Consider the following 25,312-nt stretch of genomic DNA (forward strand, 5'->3'; position numbering starts at 1 on the left):
CCCCCCCCCCCCCCCCCCCCGCGTTCTTACATGTCTGGGTGAGGAGGCTATGGAACATGGGGAGGGGGGTTATACAGGGGCTGTAGCGGCACTCTGTTATCCTGCTGCCGTTCCTGAAGCTCCACCAGACGCCGGAGCATGTCTGTTTGCTCACGCAGCAGCCCCAGCGTTGCATCCTGCCTCCTCTGATCTTCCTGCCGCCACCTCTCATCTCGACCGTCTCTCCTCTCCTCACGTTGGTCCCTCCTGTCCTCACGTTGGTCCCTCCTGTCCTCACGTTCACTGGCTTCTTTCCTATACTTTGAAACCGTGTCCTTCCACTCATTCAGATGAGCTCTGTCACTGCAGGTGGATTCCATGATTTCTGCAAACATGTCGTCTCGCGTCTTCTTTTTCCGACGCCTTATCTGTGATAGCCTTCGGGATGGAGGAGGGAGGCTTGAAGAATTTGCGGCTGCTGGGAGGGAGGGAAAAAAGGAGAGAATTTTTTAAAAAGATACATTTTGCAGAACAATGCTTATACTCTTTCACGGTGACCAACACTATTCACATTACATAGCACATGTGATTTCTGTGCAAGGTCGCATTTTGCCTTTTAATATTGAGTGCCTGTGGCTTTGCTGCTAGAGATCACAGACGCAGGTCCGGGCAACAAAATTCGGCTTGCATGCAGCCATGGTAAGCCATTGTCTTTCGGCTTCTGCGCCCTCCTTTCCCATATACCAAGCAAAGCCCGTTGAGTGCTGCGGTTTTCCTGTTAACCTTCAGCAGCAGAAAACAAACTAACCCCCCCCCCATCCAATTCTCTGGATGATCGCTTTATCCCTCCCCCCACCGCGTGGCTGGTATCAGGGAAGATCCCTGCAGGAACCAAACTAACACCCCCCACCCCGCCATGAATTCTCTGGGATGATCGCTTTATCCCTCCCCCCACCGCGTGGCTGGTATCAGGGAAGATCCCTGCTAGCCAAACGCGAAAAGCTCTGGGCCAATCCCCCCCGCGCTCGCCTAACTGCAGGGAAGGATTTCTTTTCAGCCACAGGCAAACAGCCCAGTAGGAACGGCCACCTCTGTCCCCTTAATTAAATTCCCATATTTCAACCAGGTTACCATGAGCGATATCACTCTCCTGAGGATTACACAGCGAGATAAAGAACGGATGTTGCTTGAATGCCAGCAAACACCAGGACCATACGCTGCCAGGCTTTGTCATGCAATGATACCAGATTACTTGCTGCAAGCATGGCGCGGTCAAGTGTCCTACCATGGAGGACGGAATAAGGCTGCACTGCCCAGAAACCTTGTGGCAAGGCTTTTGGAGTATCTCCAGGAGAGCTTCATGGAGATGTTCCTGGAGGATTTCCGCTCCATCCCCAGACACGTTAACAGACTTTTCCAGTAGCTGTACTGGCTGCGAATGCATCCCAAGTCCTCAGGGAAAAGTAATCATTAAAAACCCTTGCTTTTAAAACAAGTTTTATATTTTAAAAGGTAAACTCACCTGAGGTCCCTTCCATGGGGTCGTGGTCTTGGATACTGGCTTGGGAGGGTACTTCAGTTAGGCTGAGAAAAAGATCCTGGCTGTTGGGGAGAATGGAGTGCTGGGTGCTCTCCGCAAGCTCGTCCTCCTCCTCCTCTTCCTCCTCCGCAGAATCCTCTGGTGTAGCTGATGAGATTATCCCCGCCTCGGAATCCACGGTCAGAGGTGGGGTAGTGGTGGCGGCCCCCCCCTAGAATTGCATGCAGCTCGGCGCAGAAGCGGCATGTCCGCGGCTCTGACCCGGAGTGACCGTTTGCCTCCTTTGTTTTTTGATAGGCTTGTCTGAGCTCCTTCACTTTCACGCGGCACTGATCTGAGTCCCTATTGTGGCCTCTCTCCATCATGCCCTTGGAGATTTTTTCAAAAGTTTTGGCATTTCGTCTCTTTGAACGAAGTTCTGCTAGCACTGAATCCTCTCCCCATATAGCGATCAGATCCAGTACCTCCCGTACGGTCCATGCTGGTGCTCTTTTTCGATTATCGGCCTACATGGTTACCTGTGCTGATGAGCTATCTGTGGTCACCTGTGCTCTCCACGCTGGGCAAACAGGAAATGAAATTCAAATGTTCGCGGGGCTTTTCCTGTCTACCTGGCCAGTGCATCCGAGGTCAGATTGCTGTCCAGAGCGGTCACAATGGTGCACTGTGGGATAGCTCCCGGAGACCAATACCATCGAATTGCGGCCACACTACCCCTAATTCGAACTGACAAAATCGATTTTGGCACTACTCCACTCATCGGGGTGGAGTACAGAAATCGATTTTAAGCGCCCTTTATTTCGAACTAAATGGCTCCGTTGTGTGGACGGGTGCAGGGTTAATTCGAATTAACGCTGCTAAATCCGAATTAAAGTCGGAGTGTAGACCAGGCCCAAGGCTCAGAATGTCCTAATGCACAGGGAGTGCGCCTTCTGCTGTGCCTGCAGGACTGATGGTTCTGGCGGGGAGACTCCTGGAGGTACAGGTGATCGCCTCCTATAGCAAGCTGATGACTGGGACTTTGCTGAGCAAGAGACTTCCCAGAGATATCAGAGAGGCTGCTTGGCATAAGGATACAGCATCTGAGGCCAGTAAGAACTAGGTCAGGGTCCCTTGTCTCTGCTGTGGGAACGATATCAAACCTGGTACCAACTATGACTCCTGCTGTGTCTTGACAACCTTCAAGAGTGAGATGGGGAAGGGGAGGGAGATATCTCCTGCACCATCCAACGCCCCCAGTTCCCTGACAGCCAGCCCGGGACCTCTGCCCCATTCATACACACACCCATCCCCTGACCGCCCCTGTGTATATACAAAGATGACACAAAAAGCTGTAAAGACAAGTGAGAGGAAAGATCACACTAAGTGCTCCAACTCTAGCTGCGAGCCGTGAGAAGGAATGGAGTGGGGTTAGGATGGTGCTGCCCTTTTATAGCCGTGGGAAGAGCTATGAAGGGAGGGAAGCCAGTGCTGATTCTATGGGTACTGCTAGGCAAAATTATCCAGCTTTGGTCCGCTGGGTGTGCACACACCTGAGTGCAACACATGTCTGCAACCACTCGAAGAAGAACCTGCTCTTCCACAATCACTGTCAGAGGGAGGTTCACCATAATTAACTGACAACCTAAGACTTAATACCTTGCTGGAAATTATCTGTCTACAATGAATTTTGGAATATAGAACCTTCAGACCAAATAAGTAGTAGTATAAAAAGGATAGAGTGGTACAGATAATACTGAAGTGAAAGACTTAAATGATATAAAGTTGTTTTAAGACTTTGAGGTTATGCTGGAGAGTGAAAAGCAGGATCAATACTTCTTCCTAAAACTCCTACCAACAGGATTAGATTAATACAAATCTATTATTATTATAAATAATAAAAGTAATAAAGGTCTCAGCATTTTACCAACCTGCCACCAATTTGAGTCTTCACGGTTTACGATTTGAAGAATTTCTCCTTTAGAAAATTTCAAACCTGCTTCTTTGCATGGGATCAGGTTGTCATTATATGGATTATAATCAAAATGACACTTCACAAATACCTGAAACACATTGTAAACTTTTAAAGCTTAAAAGATTGGATATCAACAATTGCTACTGATATCAAAAAGTCTCATTACTTCATTAATAAAGCCAAAAATGCTTAGTAACTTTGCTAAGGACATAAAAATTTCATTAATGGTTAACAATTTGCCTTGGCCAAGCGAAATACAAGCTATTGGAGAAGATTTAAAGAACATTTTGCCTGATATATATACTGATAATATACCAGCGGAGAGCACATTAAAGTAAGCAGCAACACTAAAACGGTCTCAAAAAGCTTCTCAACCCAGGAAAATACAAAATTTGGCTTTTTAAAAAAAAATTATACATACATTGTCTAACTGGAACTGAAACACTCATTTTTACACTTCAGTATAAACCACAACTCAGCATTCTGACATGCACTAACCTGAACTTAATCTAAAATATGCATTTCTGAGAATGTGAGCACTGGCCTTGGGATTTGTGAAATTCTAAGTATGAACTTAGGCTACAAATTGCCGAGGTTTCAAGCAGTCACTTGTCTTGCTTGTATTAAAGGCCTTCCTCTCAGAGTTGCTATTGGAAAGGGAACTGGCAGTAAATTGCCCCCCTTCTCTGTAGTTCCAGTGCTTCAGAAGATTGGGATTTGTGTGCCTTATCCCCTGTAAAGGAGAATGCATCTCTGACTAAAGCTCAGTGCATTCCTATAGCTCCTGTTTAGCTCAAGCAGTCTTTTGTCTTGCATGTACTCAAGGCTGGTCCTGGAGAATTTATGTTTTTGATAACCATATTCAGAAAGATAAATTTACCACCTGCAAAGAGCTTTTTTTAAATCTTCAAATCCATCAATTTAGAACAATGTATTTACTCCTTCAGTGTACAAGTTAACAGGAACAATCAGTTAGAACACTGAGCTTTTTGGCACCTCACATTCCCTCAAGAAAATCAACTTCTGAGGAAGTGTCTCTCTCGCTCAAATAGAGACTGTACCCTGAAAACTGCAGTTTGCTCAGTAGAAATTTGTTAGAGACTGGCAGCAGCATCACTCTCTGAAGAGTCTGCCTGCACAGAGCATTCTTCATCCCTATACATCTCCTGTGGACCGACCAGACTAGTCATGTGCCATTCCAGGGATGAGGGGTTGGGCCAGACTTTACCTGCAATTGCTTCTCTCAACAGCTGAACAATTCTGTGCTGCCAGGCACTGGAATTGAGAGCAGGAAGAACGTCCCTCCTGTGTTCTCAATGCTTCCATTGCTACCGCCAAGGCAGCATGAAGGAGGAGGAAGCAATGTGACCTGAATGCAGAGGTGCGAACAGGGAGGAGCTGGTGGGAAGGGAAGAAGTGGAGGTGGGATAATGAAATGAGTTGTGTGAGGGTGAATAAAGAGGAGCAGAGGAGTACTGATAGCCTGGAGAGAAGGGGGTCAGGGGCAGAAGGGTCTATAGCCACCTTAACAACACTTTAACTACAAGATCACATACTATTTTTCCAGAGTGTACTATAACACAATCTCAAATTCTAGCATTTCTTAACTTTTGAGTGCTTGATATTGCAACCTTAGCTTTCTTTTAATGTAGGAGGGGGAGCTGTAAGTAATTAACAAATATATTAAAATAAAAACTAGTTGAACGTTTTCTATCAAAACTGTTTAGAGAGAAAATTGAGTTTTTGACTAAAATTGTTTTTGTGGAAAATGTCTACTTTCTATGGAAAACTGATTTGGTCAAAAAACTGAACATCCAAAAACCAAACCCCGCCCCAGCTGGACTACAGCTTTCAGGATGCACCGTAGCCATGCAACTGCCATTATGTATGCTTCTGCTCACCAAGGGTACGTCTATACTTACCTCCGGGTCCAGCGGTAAGCAATCGATCTTCTTGGATCGATCCCGGAAGTGCTCGCTGTCGATGCCGGTACTCCTGCTTCGTGAGAGGAGTACGCGGAGTCGACGGGGGAGCCTGCCTGCCGCGTGTGGACCCGCGGTAAGTTCGAACTAAGATAGTTCGACTTCAGCTACGTGAATAACGTAGCTGAAGCTGCGTATCTTAGTTCGAAGTGGGGGGTTAGTGTGGACCAGCCCCAAGAGTAAAGACCCATATGCATCATGGGAGATGTAGTTTGTCAAGGGAGCCCAGCCTACAGAAGAGAATGAGAGCATTGCAGAAGGATTTCTGAGTAGAAATATTTTGGGTTTTGGCCAAAGTGTTCTGGGTTTTCAATTTTTCATGGAAAACTCAACATTTTCTATGGGACAAATACCCCATTTTCTGAGGGGATACTCATGGGTGGGTGAACAGGGACTTTGGCAGATCCATAAACCAGAACTGTCTCTGCGAATTGGGTGCAATCAGGATGACTTGAGCTCTGTCTTGGTGGATCTTCCATAGAACCTGTGGTATCAATGGGATGGCAAGGAAGGCATACTCCAGGCAATCCGTCCATGACACCAGCAGAGCATCTCCAATTGAGCCCCTGCACAGGGCTGCTCTGGAGCAGTATTGAGGAAGTTTCCTGTTCCCTCATACGGCAAAAAAGTCCCAGTCTGGTGTTCCCCATTGAGAGAAAACATTGAGAACCAAATTGTAAACCTCCCATTTGTGATTTGCAGAAAAATGTCTGCTCAGGCAATCTGCTAGGGAGTTTTGCACCCGTGGTAAATATGCTGCTGGTAGGGCTATGCGATGGCTGATGCACCAGTTCCAGAGGACGCTTGCCTCTATGCACAGAGGATGACAACTTGTTCCCCCCTGCTTGTTTATATAAAATACCGTTGTCATGTTGTCCAACATTTAGACATGTTTGGGTTGGATGAATGGGAGAGAGGTGTCGCAGGCTCAACGGATTGCTCAGAGTTCTAGTAAACTGATATGCATTCTGGACTCCCATACAGCCCAGATACCTTGTGCCATATGATCACCCACGTGAACACCCCAACACAAGAAGGAGGCACTGTTAACAATGGTTGCATCAGGAGTCAGTGTGAGAAACGGAATCCCCATCCAAACCTTTTCCGGTTTCATCCACCATCTGAAAGAGTCCAAAACTTTGGAAGGAATGGTCACCTTACCATCTATATTGCCATTCTGATGTGTCCATAGAGAGAAGCCAGGCTTGTAGGCAACAAAGATGAAGTCTGGTGAATGGCATCACATGTGTGCAAGAGACAATGTGGCCAAGGAGGGAAAAGCAAGTTTGGACTGACATCCTGGGTCTGATACTGACGTGATGTATGAGTGCGCTCATGGCCTGAAACTGATCAAGAGGTAGATATGCTCTTGCTGTGGTTGAGTCCTACATTGCCCCTGTAAAGTTTATGCATCTTGTGGGGGTCAACATGGACTTTTTGTGATTGATGCAGACATCCAGGGAAGCCAGAAGCCTGAGCACAACACTGGCTGTTCACTGGACTTCTTCATAGGAATTGCTCTTCAGAAGCCAGTTGTTGAGGTAAGGGAAGCCTGTAAATCCCTTCTCATCCGAACTGCCACTACTGAAAAAAACCTTTGTAAAGACCTTGGGTGTTATAGCTAGGCCAAAGTGAAGGACACTGAGCTGGTAATGTGATTGATTGAAGAGGAACCTCCTGTGAGTTGGGTGGATGTCTTTGTGAACATATGCATCTTTCAGGTCAAGAATGTCAAACCATGTGTCCTCCTCTAACAAGGAAATTATTGATGCCCAAGGATATCATGAGGAATTTGAGCTTTCAAATTAATCCATTCAGCTGCTTCAGATTGACAATTGCTCTCCTTCCCCCATTCTTCTTGGAGGTCAGGAAGTAAGGGGAATAGAATCCCTTTCCTGATGTAGTGGTGGAACCCTTTCTACAGCTCCCCGGAGGAGAAGGGGGCTTGCCTCTTGTTGTAGAATTTGCTTGTGAGAGTGGTCCTTGAAATGGAACAGGGAAGGGGATTTGTGAGTAGGAGATACCAGAAACATGATCAGATAGCTACCATGAATAATCTCTAATACCCAATTGTCTGTAGTGGGCCCTCCAGTTTTTGGCAAATTAGGTAAGGCAGCCTCCAAATACCAGGGGAGGGGAATGAAGCAGCATCAATAAGGGTATGCAGGTCTTAACAGACCTATCAAAAGAAACTCTTCATTTGGAGGCTGGAATATGATGTTTCAGTTGATGTTACAGTGGCTGAGTTCCTGGGTCTATAAACCCTCTGTCTCTTGTGTGGTGGCTCCTGAGGATGTTGGTGGTTAAAAAGCTGAAGAGATCATCTTGCCCTATTCCCCTTGTCTATGGTGTTTTCTCTGAAGGGTGGGAGTATAAATGCCCAGCGAGCAAAGCATTACCCTTAAAGACTCAAGGAGTGGAGAGACGATCATGAAATAGGTTGATACTATCGAAGGGCAGATCTTGGATGGTACTCTGCACCTCTCTAGGGAAACCTGAGGATTGCAACCCATTAATCTCTCCTCATAACAATGGCTGCAGCCATCTTTCTAAATGAGCAGCTTAGAGGGAAGCTTTGGCCACCATCCTACCCTAATCCATTAAGGCCTGGGAGTGGGCCTTATCCTCAGGGAGCTTGTCCTTGAATTCCAAAAACTTATTACAGTTGCTAACATCGTATTTGGACAAAAAGGCTTGGTAATTTGAGCTCCTGAACTGGAGTGAGGTGGATGAGAAGACCTTTCTCCCTAGCAGGTTGAGTCACTTGTGTCCCTTATCAGAGAGCGTGGGCTTTGGGTGCTGTTGCTTGTACTGTTCTGTAGCTACCTGCACTACCAAAGAGTTAGGCAGTGGGTGAGAAAACAAAAACCTCACCCTTCCCCTCCAGGAAAGAACAAAGCAGTGCTTTTTGGCCCTCTTTGGGGTGGGCACACAAGAAGCCAGGATGCGCCAAATCATCTTTGCCAGCTCCACGATGGCCTCATTGATGGGGAGGCCCACTCAGCAGGGACCAGAAGGTTGCAGAATGTCCAGCAAACTGTGCTGAGGCTCCTGGACCTTCTCCAGCTCAATCTGTAGCTCTACCGTCACCTTGTGCATGAGCTCCTGGTATTGCTTAAAGTCATCTGAGGGAAACAGAGAGGATAGAGTAACCACCTCATTCGGTGAGGATGACAAGAACTGTTGGCTCTGGCTCACTTTCCCCTTCCAAATATTCTGACAGTTTCAATTGTGGGTAACTGGGTGATGATAAATAGGACTCCTGAAGTGATCCTTGGTGTCTCTGGTAGGCTCCCATAGTCCCCAAGATTGCCAGTAGGATGGATCAACTGGTGGAGGAGGAATCCATGGCATCAGATACCACCTGTCGTTTGGCTTGTCGTATCTGGTCTGGGACTGGAATCCTGATCATCTGGGGCTCTTGTCTCATGTTCCCTCTGCCTGATGCTGCAGAGGATCCTGCAGAGGCTAATACTCATCTGAAGAGAAAGCTGGATTCCTTATCTCTGGTGGAACCAATGGTACAAATGGTTGACTTGGTGGAATAGTCTCTTTCCAGGTGTATGCATGTCCAAAAATAGAGATGATCCCAATAGGAGGGTGAATGAAGGTAAGGAAGAGCAAAGCTGTCCTCCAGGGAGACGCAGATCTCAGAACACCTTGTAGTCTGAGGAGAGTATATTGGCAGAGCCATTGGAACCAGAGCTTCTCTGGTCACCGTGGTGGTTGGCTCCTATCAGGGCCATGTCGTTATTGGTACCGCATAAGCTTTAGAAGTAGATGGGAGCATCAGAAGCTGTTTATCCCAAGCCTTCACCATCAGAGCCAATGTCAGAACCACTGGATCTATAACCTTGTGTGCCTCCTCCCTCTGTCAAGATTTACTGAGGCCTAAGCCCTTAGAGCCAGTGCACCCTGGCTCTTTTGACTTTGATGGGGTCAGGGAGAGAGCCTCTCTCTTCAGGGCAGTTTTAGACAAAGATGACTTGTCCTGATGTCTATGAGACTGCATCTCATGTGAAGCTTTCTCTCTAGGCTTAACAGTTGTAGCCTCCATTCCTGAACTTGTGCTTCGAGAGGCATAGCCCGCTTGTTGAGACTGATAAACAGAGGTGTCCCCAGACCGGATCTGATTGGGGCTTTATCGCCTTCTCCATAAGATGTTTTCTGAGTCTCAGTTCCTGACCCTCACAAGTTCTGGGGGGAAAAGAATGGCAGATGCTGCACTAGACAGAAATATGAGCCTCACCCAGGCAGTAGAGGCACTGTTGATGTTCGTCGCTCACTGAAAAGGAGAGAGGGCAAGAAACAGTTTTTGACATCTGAGACCCTGGACATAATCCCAGACTGCTTAGGGTGAAAACGTCCCCTGGTGGGGAAGAAAAAGGAAAAAACATTATCTAACTATACTATGTAGAACTTGCTATAAAAATACTAAAAACTGCTGAAGTTACTAAAAACAAACCTATATCAAATATCCTAAAGCAACGACAGTAAGAAAAAAAGGAGCAGAGGACACCAACGATTCCGACTCAGACCATGCAGCAGTAAGAAGGAATTAGAGGGGCATCGGCTCGCACCACCATATATGCCCTTAGTTTGGAGCACAAGGAGATCTACAGCCCATAGACGGGCTAATGAATACTGCTTACAAAACTTTCCAGACTCAGAAACATGGTGCGCATGCATATCCCACATGTGAAATACACATAGGGACCATCATTCGAAGAACAAGCTAAACTTTATTGCTGCCAGTTCTAGCCCAAGCACATATTTGTCTGCAGGACTGGCTCTGACTGAAAGTGAATGTCTCCCTAGGACTAGTCTCAGACAATAATACCAACAGGGATCTAGAGGCATATAAAAAAAGGTAGGTCTCCCGGAGATCCAGGCATATTACAAAATACCCTGAATGAACTGTCGTCCCAAATCTTTGCGTTAGCAGATTTCCATCCAGAATTTTTTCTTGAATACAAACAAATTCAGCCATTTCAAAAATGAAAATTGGTCCACCTCGTTTGGTACTATAAAATGTAGGGAAACAACTCCCAGATTTTGCACCTGTACTTGAACAGGCAATGAACTTCAAACAGTTAATAAAACCTTGTGTTATTTTTCTTCCTAAAAAGCAAGTAAGGGCAGGATGAACAGAGGGGACACAAGAGGCATCTCCTGTAATTTTATGCAGTACCACCTGGCCATTACTGAGGGTGCCCAATCTTGTACTTATCAGTGTTTTTCTCTAAGAGTGAAGAAGCCTACCCACTTTAAATCACTCAATGAGATGGTATGGTACATAACCTTTCAAATGTGAACGGACTGTAACCAATGTAGTGCCGTCTGCCTGATTCTGCAAACAGCCTGAAACAATGATTCATAGATGTGAACTTCCTCTGACTACCAATAATCTAGACACTTTAAAATGTAATCATTAACTATCTAATTTATTCTTTTAGCAATGAAATGAGGAAAGGGTTGAGATCAAAATCCACAGGTCAGGGGTGAGAAACTGGGAGTTGCTACAGAGAACAAAGTACAAATGAAAGAAAGAAACAGAAGGGGGAAAGAAGAGAAACAGTGGGCAGAAAAACAGCAGTTCTAAAGTAGAGTACGTTTTCCCTTCATGCAACAATAAGGTACTGAACAGATAATAAATCTGCACAAAATAAGTTTGACAAATCCAGTCCAGCCTTATGCTTGGAGGTTTGAAGTTTCAATTTTGAGTCTTTTAATAAGTCTTTTTAACTAAATGACATTTAAAAGCCTTTTACCTTAGTTCTTTTGGCCCATGAGTTTTAAAACAAATAAAAGGAAGTTCTTCTTCACACAGCGCATAGTCAACCTATGGAACTCCTTGCCTGAGGAGGTTGTGATGTCTAGGACTATAACAGGGTTTAAAAGAGAACTAGATAAATTCATGGAGGTTAAGTCCATTAATGGCTATTAGCCAGGATGGGTAAGGAATGGTGTCCCTAGCCTCTGTTTGTCAGAGGGTGGCGACGGATGGCAGGAAAGAGATCACTTGATCATTACCTGTTAGGTTCACTCCCTCTGAAGCACCTGGCATTGCCCACTGTCGGAAGACAGGATACTGGGCTGATGGACCTTTGGTCTGACCCAGTATGGCCACTCTTATGTTCTTATGAGTTCCAAATATTTTTGAAAAACGTTTCCGAGCCTTTATTCAACAGTGTTGAACTGAGAAGGATATGCAATTTTGAACCCTTTCAATGATTTCTGTCTCTGGACTACAGAGTTAGACTCATCTTCAGGCTTTAGTACCACACTAGTTTAAAAATGTAACAAACTAGAGAAAGAAGGCCGAAAAACTGCTCTTCAAAAGGCTACACTTTGAAGCTTGGTTTCTATTTCTTGTTTTCTTTTTTGTTCATGCAGTTCCCTCAGCTGGGTTTTTCCTTCCCCACTGATGATTCCCAATTTGTAGCGTTTGCTAGGAAATTTCCCCAGCCAGGCTGAGTTCGCCCTCCACCTCCTTAGGTGAGACCAGTCACCACATGGTCAGCTCTGCTCTGTCTGCTAGTCCAGGGAAGCTTCCTGATGAGCGTGTGCCTGGAGGCTGGGCTAGGAGGCTACAGTTTGGATGTTAGTGTAGATGTATAACCTACACCTTGAGCCCTGCACCCCCCCTTTGTGGTGAGGGGAAATCCTGGGACCAACGCAGCCTGATTCCTGCCTGAGGAGGATCCCTGCCAGCAGACCCTCTGCAGCGACTGAGGAGTCCAGCGTCATCTTCGAACCTGAGGATCATTCATGGAGTTTGTGAATGCACCAACTTTTAGTTAGTTAGTCATGGAATTTGTTTTGGGGACCCCTACTCCCTGAACTGTGTCCTCAAGCCAGGGAGTAAGGGTTTGAGGATTTTATAACCTGCTGCATATTACACCTGTGGAGGTATTTACCACCTCCTCCCACTTGTGAGTCCTTTGGGCTGTACTGAACCCAGTCAGCCACACTGCTAAACCACTGCAGAGAAGAATTTTGTTGTTATAGGTCATCAAGGGCCCCACCAAAGTACGTGTACCAACGGGACACTAATTTTACATTTGCTACATCAAGTCACGGGTATTTTCAGTGTGGGCACCGATGACCCTAAAAATAGTGTTTCACCCTGTTATGTTGTTTTTGTCTCCTGTTTAATATAATTATTGTGTTGAATATATTTTTATGTGTTTGTGTTAATTCTTCGAAGTCTCCAACTATCTAGCAAGTGGGGATTACTCTGTAGTTAGAATTTTCCACCCAAGCTGCCCTGGTGACCCTGCCAGGAAGGAGCGAGGGGGGTGCAGGCACCGCCAAATAATTTCATTGAAAAAAAGGAAAGAAGATACACCCTGCTGAGTGGGTGGCAGGATCCAAAAGAACCCAGACTTGTCCATCAAAACATGTAAGCGGATTGGCATTGAAGGAGGTAACCAGGTGGAGAGGGGCGCTACACTTATGATGTTAGGTATTAGTTGCGTTTTGCCTTTCATTTCTTTGTAACCAATTCTGACTTTTATGCCTCATTACTTGTAATCACTTAAAATCTATCATTCTGTGGTTGTTAAACTTGTTTTATTGTTTTATCTAGACCAGTGTGCTTGGGCTGAAGTGTTTGGGAAACTTCATATGAGGTAACAGGGTTTGTGCATATTATTTTCTATTAATAAAATGACCGACTTTATATGAGCTTGTGTTGTCCAGGAGAGGGCTGGGCAGTATAAGATGCACATTTCTGGAAGGGAATCTGGGACTAGTGTTGTTCTGCAGTGTAATTCAAGAGTGGCTCACCATAGCACTCACACAGTATAGCTGGGAGTAATTTACATGCTGGAGGCTGTGCGTGAGCAGTGTAAAAGGCACCCCAGGCTGGAGAATTGAGGGGATATGGCTGTTCAACAGTCCAGATTGCACCCTGGATAATGCCACAAACAGACACACCCCACTTTGTGTTCTGTGTTGTAGGAATTCACAATCAGTGCACAAATTGTTAGAATATGTATGGGACACTACTAGTAGAATCAGAAAGCCAGTACTAAAATACCACTCTGTTTGCATTCACAACTTAGCTAACTAAATTTATGGGCTTTATGAAGCCAACTGCCCAAAAGGGAATTTGGCTCGTGGATAAATATATGATAAAAGCCAGGATGGGATGTTGAAAAGATTTATTTTGCATTGTATTATACTGTTTGGATCTCTTAAGTTCAGCAATACAGCTTTTTGATATGCTAGAACCTGAAACATCCATTAAATAATAGTACTTAGCATTTACATAGAACTTCCTATTTGTAGGTCTCAAGGAAGGACAAGAACCTGTATTTGCAGAATATTAACATGGCTACCAGAAATCTATATAAACCCCAAATCCAGAAAAGTGGCTTTCTCATACAGTTCATACAGGTTAGGGTGAAGTATCTGTTCTAGTGTGCTGACTCTTCGCCAAAGTTGCTGAGTGACCATGGGCAAGTCACTTAATTTCTCTGTACTTCACTTTCCTCATCTGTGAATGGAGAAACTGCTACTTACCCATCCTTTTAAGGCAGCTGAGCTCTTCTAATAAAGAGACACTATGCAAATGCAAAGGACTAATACTTTTACCACTCAACTTACAGGAATATGAAGACGTGAGGGATTTAGGGAATTCTTGGAATGAAATCAAATTAGAATTATTGGATAGTGAGGCACATGTAACACCAGCTTTGTGCTCACTAGAAAGCAAATAAACCTTCTTCACTGTTAATTGGTTAAAAGGTCTTTACACCATCATGTGTGTCTATATGAGGGACTTAAGAGGACAGATATAAACATATGAAATTGGCACATATTCCCAGAACCAAAGTTTTAAGACCAAAATGTTATTTATATTAGTAAAGGAATACCATACAACATTAAGCATACTCTTTATGTGCTATGTTTCTCAATAAAAATTAATCCATAGCTCAGTTGTATACTCATCAGGTTTTGTCTGGCAAAAATCCTATTATGTGAACCTTCCTTTATTTGTCCATCTTTTAATATTTGAAACAACCTACCACATTAAGAGGCAGTAGGAGGCATTTTAAGACACCAATTACCATGGTATCTATGGGGCCAGATATTTATATTCTCCAGTTTATCTGCAGTATCTGTGTTTACTACCAAATGCTCCAAATGAAGAGAAGGAAATACCCATACCTCATTGTTTTACATGAGAAAATGGTAGCAAATACAGTCAAAAACAGTTACAAAAAAGCCATTACAAAATTTAGTCCAAAAATTGTCACTCTTCAAAATGATCGGTTTTTTTCAAAATTTCAACCAGCTATATATCAGCTTTACATTACATGATATATCCTGTGTCTATCATTAAAAGGACAACTTAATCTAGTTTTTTTTTTTTTTTAAGAGAGTTAAAGATACCTTGCTCTTCAGCCCCTATGCTAACTTTTGTGGTTTTAGCTACATATTCCTTTCTCTTTTAAAACAATCTTTTTTCTTCCTCTTCTCTACTGTATGGGCAAGACCCAGACAAAAGGGAAACTGGCTGACTATGCAGGGGAAGAGTTAAAGTGACTATACAAAGAGTGCAGTCAAATGCACAAAGAAAAAAAAACAAAATAGAGAAAAGTATTTTGTCTCCATTCCTTCAGTTATAATAATCTTATGTATTATAAACAACACCACTAAATAAAACGTTTTCTGGCAGAAGCAATGAAAATATCATGTTACTGACCTGTTGAGGAATAACAGTGTCTCTATAGCTGGGAAGAATTTTCAGAGTGACACTGCCACTAATATTTTTCAGTAGTTCTTGTAGCTCTTTTGGATTGTTTCCAACTTCATGGCCATTCACTTCTTTAATGATGTCTCCCACATGCAGAAGACCTTGTCGATCTATCATTCCGCCATGCAAGATTCGTGCTATTACTAGATCATTATTCTCAACCCTAAATGTAACACCCTAAAGGAAGCATTGAGTAACACCATTATTTAGTTTAATATCACTGTTTGAGTTTCACTTTACATTTTGTTTTAACATTTACCTAACAGTTACTACAGAACGTTATCTGAGCTATCCTAGTTATTTCTTATTCAAAGTAAAATGCTGACTTTTTAATAGTGACCACAGCACAAATTGTTAACATACTGACATTATTGCACTGTATTATGCAAACATGCATGGTACAAGTGAAATAAATGCAAATCATATGTACTCCAGACAGGAAGTTGATACGTAAGCGTACACCGGTCAAACCATTTGCTCTTGACTTCACGAAGTTCTGTCATTCCTTATTAGGATCAAATACTAAAAAAAGTTTCTTCATACCACTTATGCTGCCTAATGACAAGGTCATCATTTGTCCTTGAAGAGAAAAGTGTGGGAGAATGGTAATGTATCTTCAGATTTTAGCCTTTCATTATTGCATCTCTTGTCAAACTGATATTGAAAATGTTATAGTGCACATTATAATCAATGGGATTACTCAATATAAAAATTATAAACACCAGTATGAATAAAGAGAAGTAATAAGAACAGTGTAGAAAATTCAAAACATATAAAATATTTCTCTTACTGTTTAGGCGAAAGACAGACACACCTAATTACGTTTACTTACCAGTGGCTCCCCTGCTCGTTTGTGAATACCAAGTATACGAATGGCATCTACTGGTACTACCTGGTTGTTCACTGAAGAATTATTAATTTCTGGGCTAGAAGGAGGGGAATCATAACACTTTGATGCCACAATATCATGGGCTTCCAAGAGTGACTGTAAATGAAGAGTGAATAAAGCATGTTTACTATTAATATCCATGGAAGGCATTGGTTATTAAATGACAATTCAGTACCTAAAGGTTTTGTAGCAACTCATTTAAGTCTAGATTTTGCAGCCCTTATTTCATTTTGAATACAGTAACACTTAAATAGACTTCTTTGGGACATATGACTAAGTATTTACATGACCTCATCACCATACTATCTGAACAAATATGGGACTACTCACATAAGTGCTATTTACTGTAAGCAGTTGTAGTAGACACAGAGTAAATATGGGTTGAATATGACCAGCTGGACTCACACGCATGCACATACGTGCAGACACCCTAAAATATTCTTTTTCTTTGACTAATAAGGAAGTATCTGAGCAGTCACATTAGGTTCCTGGAGGCTCATGAAGTGGAGGAAGTAAAACGAACAATCCCCCACAAAAAAGCTAAAACTTTGCAGAATTATAAGTCCTAAGTTTATAAGAGTTTCTAGTGATTTTGCAAGATGTGTGTGGTTTCTACGTACAAGAACCTGAATTATAGTCCCATTTACAATTTGGGATATATGTAAACTGAGATAACTCCACTTGCTGGAAACAAGTGATCAGAACTTTGAACTAAAGGAGTTCTTCCCAGTCTACATACATGGACACACACACACACACAAAATGGAAATCTTATAGTGAATACCTTTAGAAGATAATTTACTTCACAGTTTTAAGGTACACCTCTACCCCGATATAATGCGACCCGATATAACACAAATTCAGATATAACGCGGTAAAGTAGTGCTCCGGGGCGGGCGGGGCTGCGCATTCCGGCGGCTCAAAGCAAGTTCAATATAACGCGGTAAGATTTTTTGGCTCCCGAGGACAGCGTTATATCGGGGTAGAGGTGTACCTGTCATTAAAAAAATCTAATCTTCTAACATTTATGAAAAATCAACATAAATCTAGGTTTGCTGGACAAAGCAAAAGACCAGACTCTAGGGGACAGATTATAGTGTCTTCAGACCTAAGTGGAAAACGTGGAAACAAGAAGGGTACTCCAACCCACATCTATACAACCTGGCAATAATTCACTCCGATGAGATGGAAGTACCAGGCCCCCTCATAAAGGGAGCTAAGGGGAGTCTCATTGGTAGAGGCAGGGAGAGGAAATATGGGCCCTTCACAAGTTAGTGGAGTGGGATGGCCCTTAATCCTACCTCCCCTTAAAGTGGGGTAGTGGCAGTTTATTTCACAAAAGGACATCCTGGAGTTCTAGTCACAGGCAAGGCCACTGACAGGCATCACATTAAGTAGCTGGATAGAAAAAGCAGAGTACAAGATACCATGGATGGTGGCTCTGGTAGGGCCACACGCACAGCAGGGGTAGGTAGAGGATAGGACCAGTAGCTAGGCCAGGCTGTACTACTTGAATGCTACAGCTTCCAGAGGCCTACCAGAGCATGGACACAGAAAGCAGAGGCCTTCAAGCAACTCACATGGGATGCTTCAGGAGCCTGTGTGCCACAAACAGGGAAACAGCAAAACAGACATAGCAGAGAAAAAAGGAACTTCGGGTCCAGCTGTGGAAGCAGAAGATAGGGGCTACAGGTTCTTGGGAGCCTCTTGGAGGGCCAGCAAAAATTTGCTTGAACTGCTGCCACCAATTTGCTTGTAATTGAACCTGGCAGTTACAGGAATGGGAGCTATTTTTTTATAGAGGCAATCTTCTGTGGGACAGATCCTGGTCCTCTGCTCAAAACTTGAGTAAGTGGGTTTTTGTGTAGGAATCTCTGCAAAGGGAGAGTCAGAATCCTCATGACACCATGAAGGGTAAATTATGAAAAAACATTCTAATATGCTCTTTAAAAATCAGTTTAACCTAATGTGGTGCCACAAAATGCTAAGATTCCTTAATCATAATCATTTCACAATGTTACTACAGGGCAGAGTTAAGGTTATTATTTTTTGTATGATCACAATACCTAGGAGCCCTAGTCCTGGGCCAGTACCCCACTGTGCTAGGCCCTGTACACACAAGAACAAAGACATTTCCTGCCCCAAAGCGTTTAACAATCTAAATGAAAGAAAAGATAACAGAGGGATACAGACAAACCTACAGGAAAGTACAAGGACACAAGGGACATTATTGATCAGCGCAATAAGCTGCAGGCTCAGTACACCAGCAGCCTAACCATTGTCAAGTTTTTGTACATAATACCACAGAGAAGGGTCCAAAGGAGGAATCTGAAGGAAAATAATGAGTTAGCTTTGCAGATATTTATGGGGAAAAACTCACAAGCGAAAGGGGCAACATGGGAGAAGATGCTTGTTTGAAAATTTAACAAGTGAGCCGGGGAGGCTAGAGTTGACCTTTCGGTACTGAATGAGAGATGATGGATAAGGTTGTTTGCGTGCCATAACTGTGAATTTCTTACTTTAACATTTTGGATCTCTTAAGTGTTACCTTAACTCTGAATTTCCTGGTTTTGTAGTGCTTGGTTTTGGTAGGACAACAACATCCAGGTTATGTTTTTTCCCTTAAGTTACTGGTACGTACGCTCAACCTTAACTCTGCCGTGACAATTTTTTGTTTGAGAATATGTAGAGTGCATAGCTCATGTCAAGTGCAATTCCTAGACTATTAATGATTTAATAGATAGAAATGTGCAATATCTCTTTCCTGTTTGAGTATCTGGCTAAAAGTCCATAAATATTTATAATAATCAAAACTGATATATATCTAGCCTCAGTGTTGCTATTCTCATTTATCTTTAAGGGAATTACAGACTTAGTTTTGGTTTTATCGGGTTTTTATTATCATTATTATTGCTTTCCACCTCATATGGTTGCGAATTTACCACCCTGTACATACAAAAATTATTAGCTGATATATGCATGCAAAATTGTATTTAAACCATTTCTCTGTTGCTAAATTTTACACTTGGGATGTCCGGTAAAATACTTTACTTTTTGTGCAGCAAGATATATGCATATACTTAAGAGATTTAACAGCATCCACAATGTAGCATCTGTTGATAGATTGGTCAAAAACAGCCTTTTCTGAAAAAGAATATTCTGTTTAACCTCTATTTTTAAGTAAATTTAAATATCGTGAAAGGTCCCATATTGACAGCACTGGAGAGTGGGTTCCTCTGTTTGCTTAAGAGGTACAGCATGCACTATGACAATACAATGTTCCCCTGCTTACGTGCCTCAACAATGAAGAAGCCACCTTCTAAGAGTTCTCAATATCAGTTCAGTCCTTGGCCTTGTGTTAGACTCTAAACAAGACTGATTACTGTGGTTGTGGTGATACTGTGGGCACATACCAAATTCCCATAAACAAAGAACAGAAATTAATTTAATCAAACGGCTGTCAAATGGTAGTAATTACAAGTTTAAAATCAATCCCAGATAGTGAGAACCAGACACAAAGGTGAATATTCCTACCTGCAGAGTGTTGTTGTTGCAAAAGGGTAATTTTTGAATCTTAGTAATGAAACCAATTTTTTGGTTTCTCGGTCTCCAGAAGCCTATGAATCTTGACATACCACCACTACAAACAAGGTAGATTCACCATCAGGATATCTCAAGTATTTTTCTCTCTTGGTTATAGCCCAGAAGCAAATAGCTCCCTAAAGACTGATCTGACATAGCTGATAACACATTCCTACACAACTCCTCCCATTCTCAAAAGGGAATGGAAATCATCCACATTTTGCTTCCATTAATCCTTTTATTTTTCCCTTGGATAAATACAAATTCTCTCTGAACCATTTGTAATATCTACCAACCAGATAAGTTTGTCCCAGTCAAATTCCTCTTCAGTCTATTCACACAAGTACAAGTCATAGAAGCACTTTTGGAAAAGCAAGTCACCATCTGCAACTGTGAACCAACTTCTCCTTTGAGGAAGGAAATCTACCAGCCCCTTCAAAGCACACCATAATCCAACCAGTATTTAAACCAGGGGTCGGCAACGTTTGGCACGCAACTCGCCAGGGTAAGCACCCTAGTGGGCCGGGCCAGTTTATTTACCTGCTGACACGGCAGGTTCGGCCGATCGCGGCCCCCCACTGGCCGCGGTTCGCCGTCCCGGGCCAGCACATCCCTCGCCCGCGCCGCTTCCCACCGCCCCCATTGGCCCGGGACGCCGAACCTGCCGTGTCAGCAGGTAAATAAACTGGCCCGGCCCTCTAGGGTGCTTACCCTGGCGAGCCGCGTGCCAAACGTTGCCGACCCCTGATTTAAACCATTGGTTGACAAAACCAACCTCTCCCAACTACTGCCCAGTAATTAACCCACCATTCCTGATCAAGCTAACCAAGAAACTCACCAAGGTTCTGCACCAGTTTTATACAGATAAACTTATATTCGCCCAGATCCTTAAGAAACTGTTTTTCTGAGGGATGAGAGAAGACCACAGACTTATGAATAAGGGGTTTCCTACACCTTCTTGTGAATAACCTGATACTGGCTATTGTCAGAGATAGGATACTGGAATAATGGTGTAGTTAAATGTCTGCCAAACACACCACAGCAGTGGAGAAAGGTAAATCCAAATTTAAGATAAAAATAAGTCCAGAGTAAAAACAAAAAAGTTAGGGAAATCCTTTTAGATCTTGTGTAACCTTTGAAGCATAAAACTGCTTAGTAAAAAAACCCCAAAACCCTGTATGCAAGAGCAACAGTGTGACCAGTTCTAAAAAAACAGAAAGATTCTTTAGCTGACAGTGCAGAACTAAGTTTCCAGGTGAAAGGATGTTAAATCTGTATGTAATATACATCATCCCCCTGAGCATAGCAAATTTGGACCAGGGGAAGAAAGAATGGAAAGTGCTTGGCTAGAGACAGATTTGAGAATATGTCAAGGAATGTATAATATGCTTTGATCAAAATGAATTAGTCAGCATATATACCTAATCCCTCCAAGTGGCCTTTTTTTGTTTTTGTTTTATCTTATTTCTCTTTAACTTTACTCTTGGTGAAAAAAAACTGTGGTGTTTCTTCCAAATTCTTCCTCCTTATTTGGTTGGGGGGAGGTTAAAATTATTTTTTCCACTCCTTCCAGTTAGATCAATATGCATATGTTGATATATTAAGTGGTAACATATTTAAATATTCAAACTGAAAAAAAAAATGGTACCTGAAAATGAGGTTCCTTGAGTATACCAACTAATTCTGCAATACTTTCATCTTTGTTTATTAAAGGACTGATGTCTTCAAGAATTTCATTCACTAGCTCCAGGTTGTTGTCACTGACAGCCTCAAGTTTAGAATCTTCCAGTCGCTCATGAGCCTGTGAGAGATTAAAAACAAGATTATATTAATGATAGCCAATGAGTTGCAGCAGTACTTTTAATTCATTTAGCCCTGGGATTAATTTTATTTCCTGATTTATCTTTTCATCAAGAAGATTAAAAAGAGCGCCTTATCTAAAGTAAATCTGCTGTTTTGCCTTCACAGCCTCACCGTAGGATTAGCATGCTTAACCACTTGGCCATAGAACCCCCATTTTAAAGCAGGACCGGACTGACGTGTGTGTGTACACGTATCCCCTCAAGCGCTATACAGTAACTCCTCACTTAAAGTCGTCCCGGTTAACATTGTTTCGTTGTTACGTTGCTGATCAATTAGGGAACATGCTCGTTTAAAGTTGTGCAATGCTCTCTTCTAACGTCGTTTGGCAGTCGCCTGCTTTGTCCACTGCTTGCAAGAAGAGCAGCCCGTTGCAGCTAGCTGGTGGGGGCTTGGAACCAGGGTAGACCGGCAGCCCCGCATCAGTTCCCCGCTCCCCTAAGTTCCCTGTGCAGCAGCTGCCCAGCAGGTTAGCAATTGCAGCTGTCCCTCCCCCCACTGCCATGTGCTGCTCCTGCCCTCTGCCTTGGAGCTGCTCCCCGAGACTCCTGCTTGCTGTGTAGGGGGAAGGGGACGAAGAGGGGGGCTAATGTCAGGGTGTCCCCCTCCCCCCCTGCTCCTGTACTCCGCTTACCCCATCTTCCATAGAGCAGCGGGGACAGACGACAGGGCTCAGGACGGAGGAGCTTGCTGGCAGCAACTGCGGTCTCAGCAAGCTGATCTAATTAACAAGGCAGTGTACTTAAAGCGGAAATGCGCATCCCTCTCTCTCACACACACATGGCGTGTGTCTCTGTCTGCGATGCTGTCTCCCCTCCCTCCATTCCTGCTGCCTTGTAGAGTGTGAGAGTTAACCATTGAGGGCTCAGCCAATTGCTAGTTCATCATTTAGCAGTAAAGCATTCCATGGGAAATATCCCACCCTTTGACTCTTCCACCTCAACCAAGCTTCACAGTCATCATCACTGTGTACCAGTATTAAACTGTTTGCTTAAAACTTATACTGTGTGTGTATATATATAATATATTCTTTTGTCTGGTGAAAAAAATTCCCTGGAACCTAACCCCCTCATTTACATTAGTTCTTATGGGGAAATTGGATTCGCTTAACATCGTTTCGCTTAAAGTCGCATTTTTCAGGAACACAACTACAATGTTAAGTGACGAGTAACTGTATTACACAACAGTCTAATAGCCCACCATCTCTGAACAATCTCTCAGTTCCTCTCTACCTCTAGAAGTGCTACAAGGGTTGGGCTCTGAAACAGAGAGGAAGAGGGAGGATCAATGTCGCTTTATGAAGGCAATACAGTTAGAGAACAAGAGTTTACCTTGGTAACTCTCTTTTTCTTGATCCTGGACATTTCTGTCACAGAGTCCCATTCTAAGAGACTAGTTAGCAGTAGGGTGACCAGGTGGCAAGTATGAAAAATCAGAACTCTCTTTTTCGGGAGTAGGGGGTATAGTGCCTGTATAAGACAAAGTCCCTAATACCGGGACGTCTGGTCACCGTAGTTAGCAGTGACCTCCTTGAAAAGAAGGTCCAAGGAGCCCTGCTAGTTATACGATTGAAGCATTGTCTTTCTGAAACCAGCATCTGCTCTTGACGCAGTGTCAAGAGAACAGCAATTTGAGAATGTGTGAACCAAGCCCACACAGCAGTCCTACAGATTTCTAACAGGGGAACATTGCTAGCCCTTCATTAGAGAAGAGATGCGTCATAGAGGCTGCCATTTCCTCACAGAGCAAACCCTGAGGCATTCAGACATGGGAACACCAACGACTTCATACATGACTGGATGTAGCACCTCATCCACTTAATCTCTGTGCAGAGATTTTTAGGGGTTCTTCTCCCCCCCCACGTAATGACTGGGCTACATAGTCTGACTTTCCTCTAAATACATTATACTCCATTTAGTCGAAACCTTATTATCCTCATTATCTGAATCCCTTCCTTGTCCCCCAGCTGCAGAGGGCCTGAATCTATGCTGGGGGCCAAGAAAGGGATTTGGATAATGCGGAGATTCCGATACTAGAGCAAAGACCCCTGGCCAGGAGGACAACGACAACACACCTTGATCACAGGGGAGGTCACCATGATGCGGAATGGCTCCTGCAGCAGCACAGGGAGCCCTGTGCAGCTCTGCTGTCACGGGAATGGGTGAACTGGTGCTATGACAGTGGAGCTGCAGAAGGCTCTCTGCGCTGCTGCAAAGCCAGTGACACCTGACCCCTGCAGGCGCAAGGTGTAGGCAGAAGGCTGCACTCCTGATGGGGAAAAGCGGAGACCCCCTCCACCCTCCGGCTAGGACTGTGAGGAAAAGCCACCCCAAGACACCAGGGAGGCCACCCCACTGCTGAACAGCTCCTGCCCTCTCCATTATCCGAACTCCCGATTATCTGAATAAAATCTATGTCCTCCATGCTATTTGGGTAATCAGGTGTATACTGTAATAACTAAGAGCTCTTAACCATTTCAACCTCGCTTCCCCACAGCAGATATTGGGCTCTGGGGAAAAAAACACAGGCAGTGAAACTGACTTATTGAGATGAAATATAATTTTGGTCAGAAACTTGGGGTGCAGCCTAAGGACACCTTCTTTGTGGACTATGATATAAGAACTGCTGGCTCTCACTGGCAGCTATGTAAATATAAACAGTTGCCAAGAATTGCTTAGTGATACCAGAGATAGGACAAAGTCCAAGACAATTGGAATCAGACAACCACCATGTCAAAGCATCTGCCTTGAGCAATTTTAAGCCAGTTCTAACTTTGGCACCCCCTACAAGGCTGCTTTCTGATCTCTAACTGACTGACTGGACCACCTCAGACAAGTAAAGTTATCTTGTTTTGAAAATCAACAGCTATGAAGGGACATGAAGTCTGCACAAACTGCTCTGCTGAGACAAGAAATCCGGACTCAAGAGAAAGAGTGAAAGGATGATCTCATGGACAGAACAATATGCTCTGAGAACTGGGTCTGTCAGTTCCATGTTGGCTTTTTCCTGCCAAATCTTCCACACTACCCTGGCAATGAGAGGAAGTGGAGAAAAAGCATTTTTTCATAAAAGGCCCCTTTCCCCCACAAATATAAGAGAAAGGTGTCTATAACCACACTGTGGATTACTGCTCAATCTAATGCAGAACCTGAGACACACATCTCTACAACCTAGGATTCAGGAAGGCCAATCACAATAAAGGCTGAGCAGATCAGATTGGTGAAGTCCTGTCTTCTCCTCTGTGCTGAACAACCTCTAACCTAAAGACCTTAGGAAAATGCTTTTTCCAGCTCCATTCAGGGTGATTGGATCCTAAGATTTATAAAGACATTTAGCTTATGTTGTCATTCTTTAATGATAACCCAGAGGACAACTTTGAAGTCCAGTGATGCGATATCAGGCTTTGACACTGAGGTAGGCTTAATAAACTACACTTCCAGTGCCTTTTTAGGGGAAGATAACAGGCTCATGAACTTCCAGATCCCCTTGTAAAGGCAAGTTCTAAAGAAAAGTCTGTTGGGCCTCTTCATCCCTTTTCTGAAAAGACTTACAGATGTGCTGCCTTAGACAGAGTCCTTCTCTAAACTTAGCAGATACTTACTGTGCTCATCAGAAGCTGGGAATTTTGTGGTACAATCCAGATTTCATTATTTGTTAACAGGGTGGAGCTCAAGACAATCAAAAAACAGGGGGGAAATTCCCAATGAAACCAACAACAAAAATTAAGATGCTCAACACCATAGACTATCAGGGTTGGAAG

The 25,312-nt window shown here is 43.5% G+C and overlaps 1 protein-coding gene across 3 annotated transcripts in view; it reads right to left on the bottom strand.

The window, feature by feature from the left end:
* The window catches only part of MPP6 (membrane palmitoylated protein 6), a 130,407-nt gene that overhangs the window by 24,126 nt on the left and 80,969 nt on the right, over positions 1-25,312 (bottom strand). For all 3 annotated transcript variants that reach the window (XM_024223165.3, XM_024223153.3, XM_024223160.3), the window contains exons 3-6: positions 21,341-21,493; positions 16,054-16,206; positions 15,171-15,398; positions 3,430-3,561 (exon numbers count right to left, since the gene is read on the bottom strand). In XM_024223165.3, coding sequence (XP_024078933.1) covers positions 3,430-3,561; positions 15,171-15,398; positions 16,054-16,206; positions 21,341-21,493 — 666 coding nt within the window. The remainder of the gene's footprint in view (positions 1-3,429; positions 3,562-15,170; positions 15,399-16,053; positions 16,207-21,340; positions 21,494-25,312) is intronic.

Source organism: Terrapene carolina, unplaced genomic scaffold, assembly GCF_002925995.2.
Source record: "Terrapene carolina triunguis isolate 2854851 unplaced genomic scaffold, T_m_triunguis-2.0 Scaffold84, whole genome shotgun sequence".
In the NCBI taxonomy this organism is placed as follows: Eukaryota; Metazoa; Chordata; order Testudines; family Emydidae; genus Terrapene; species Terrapene triunguis.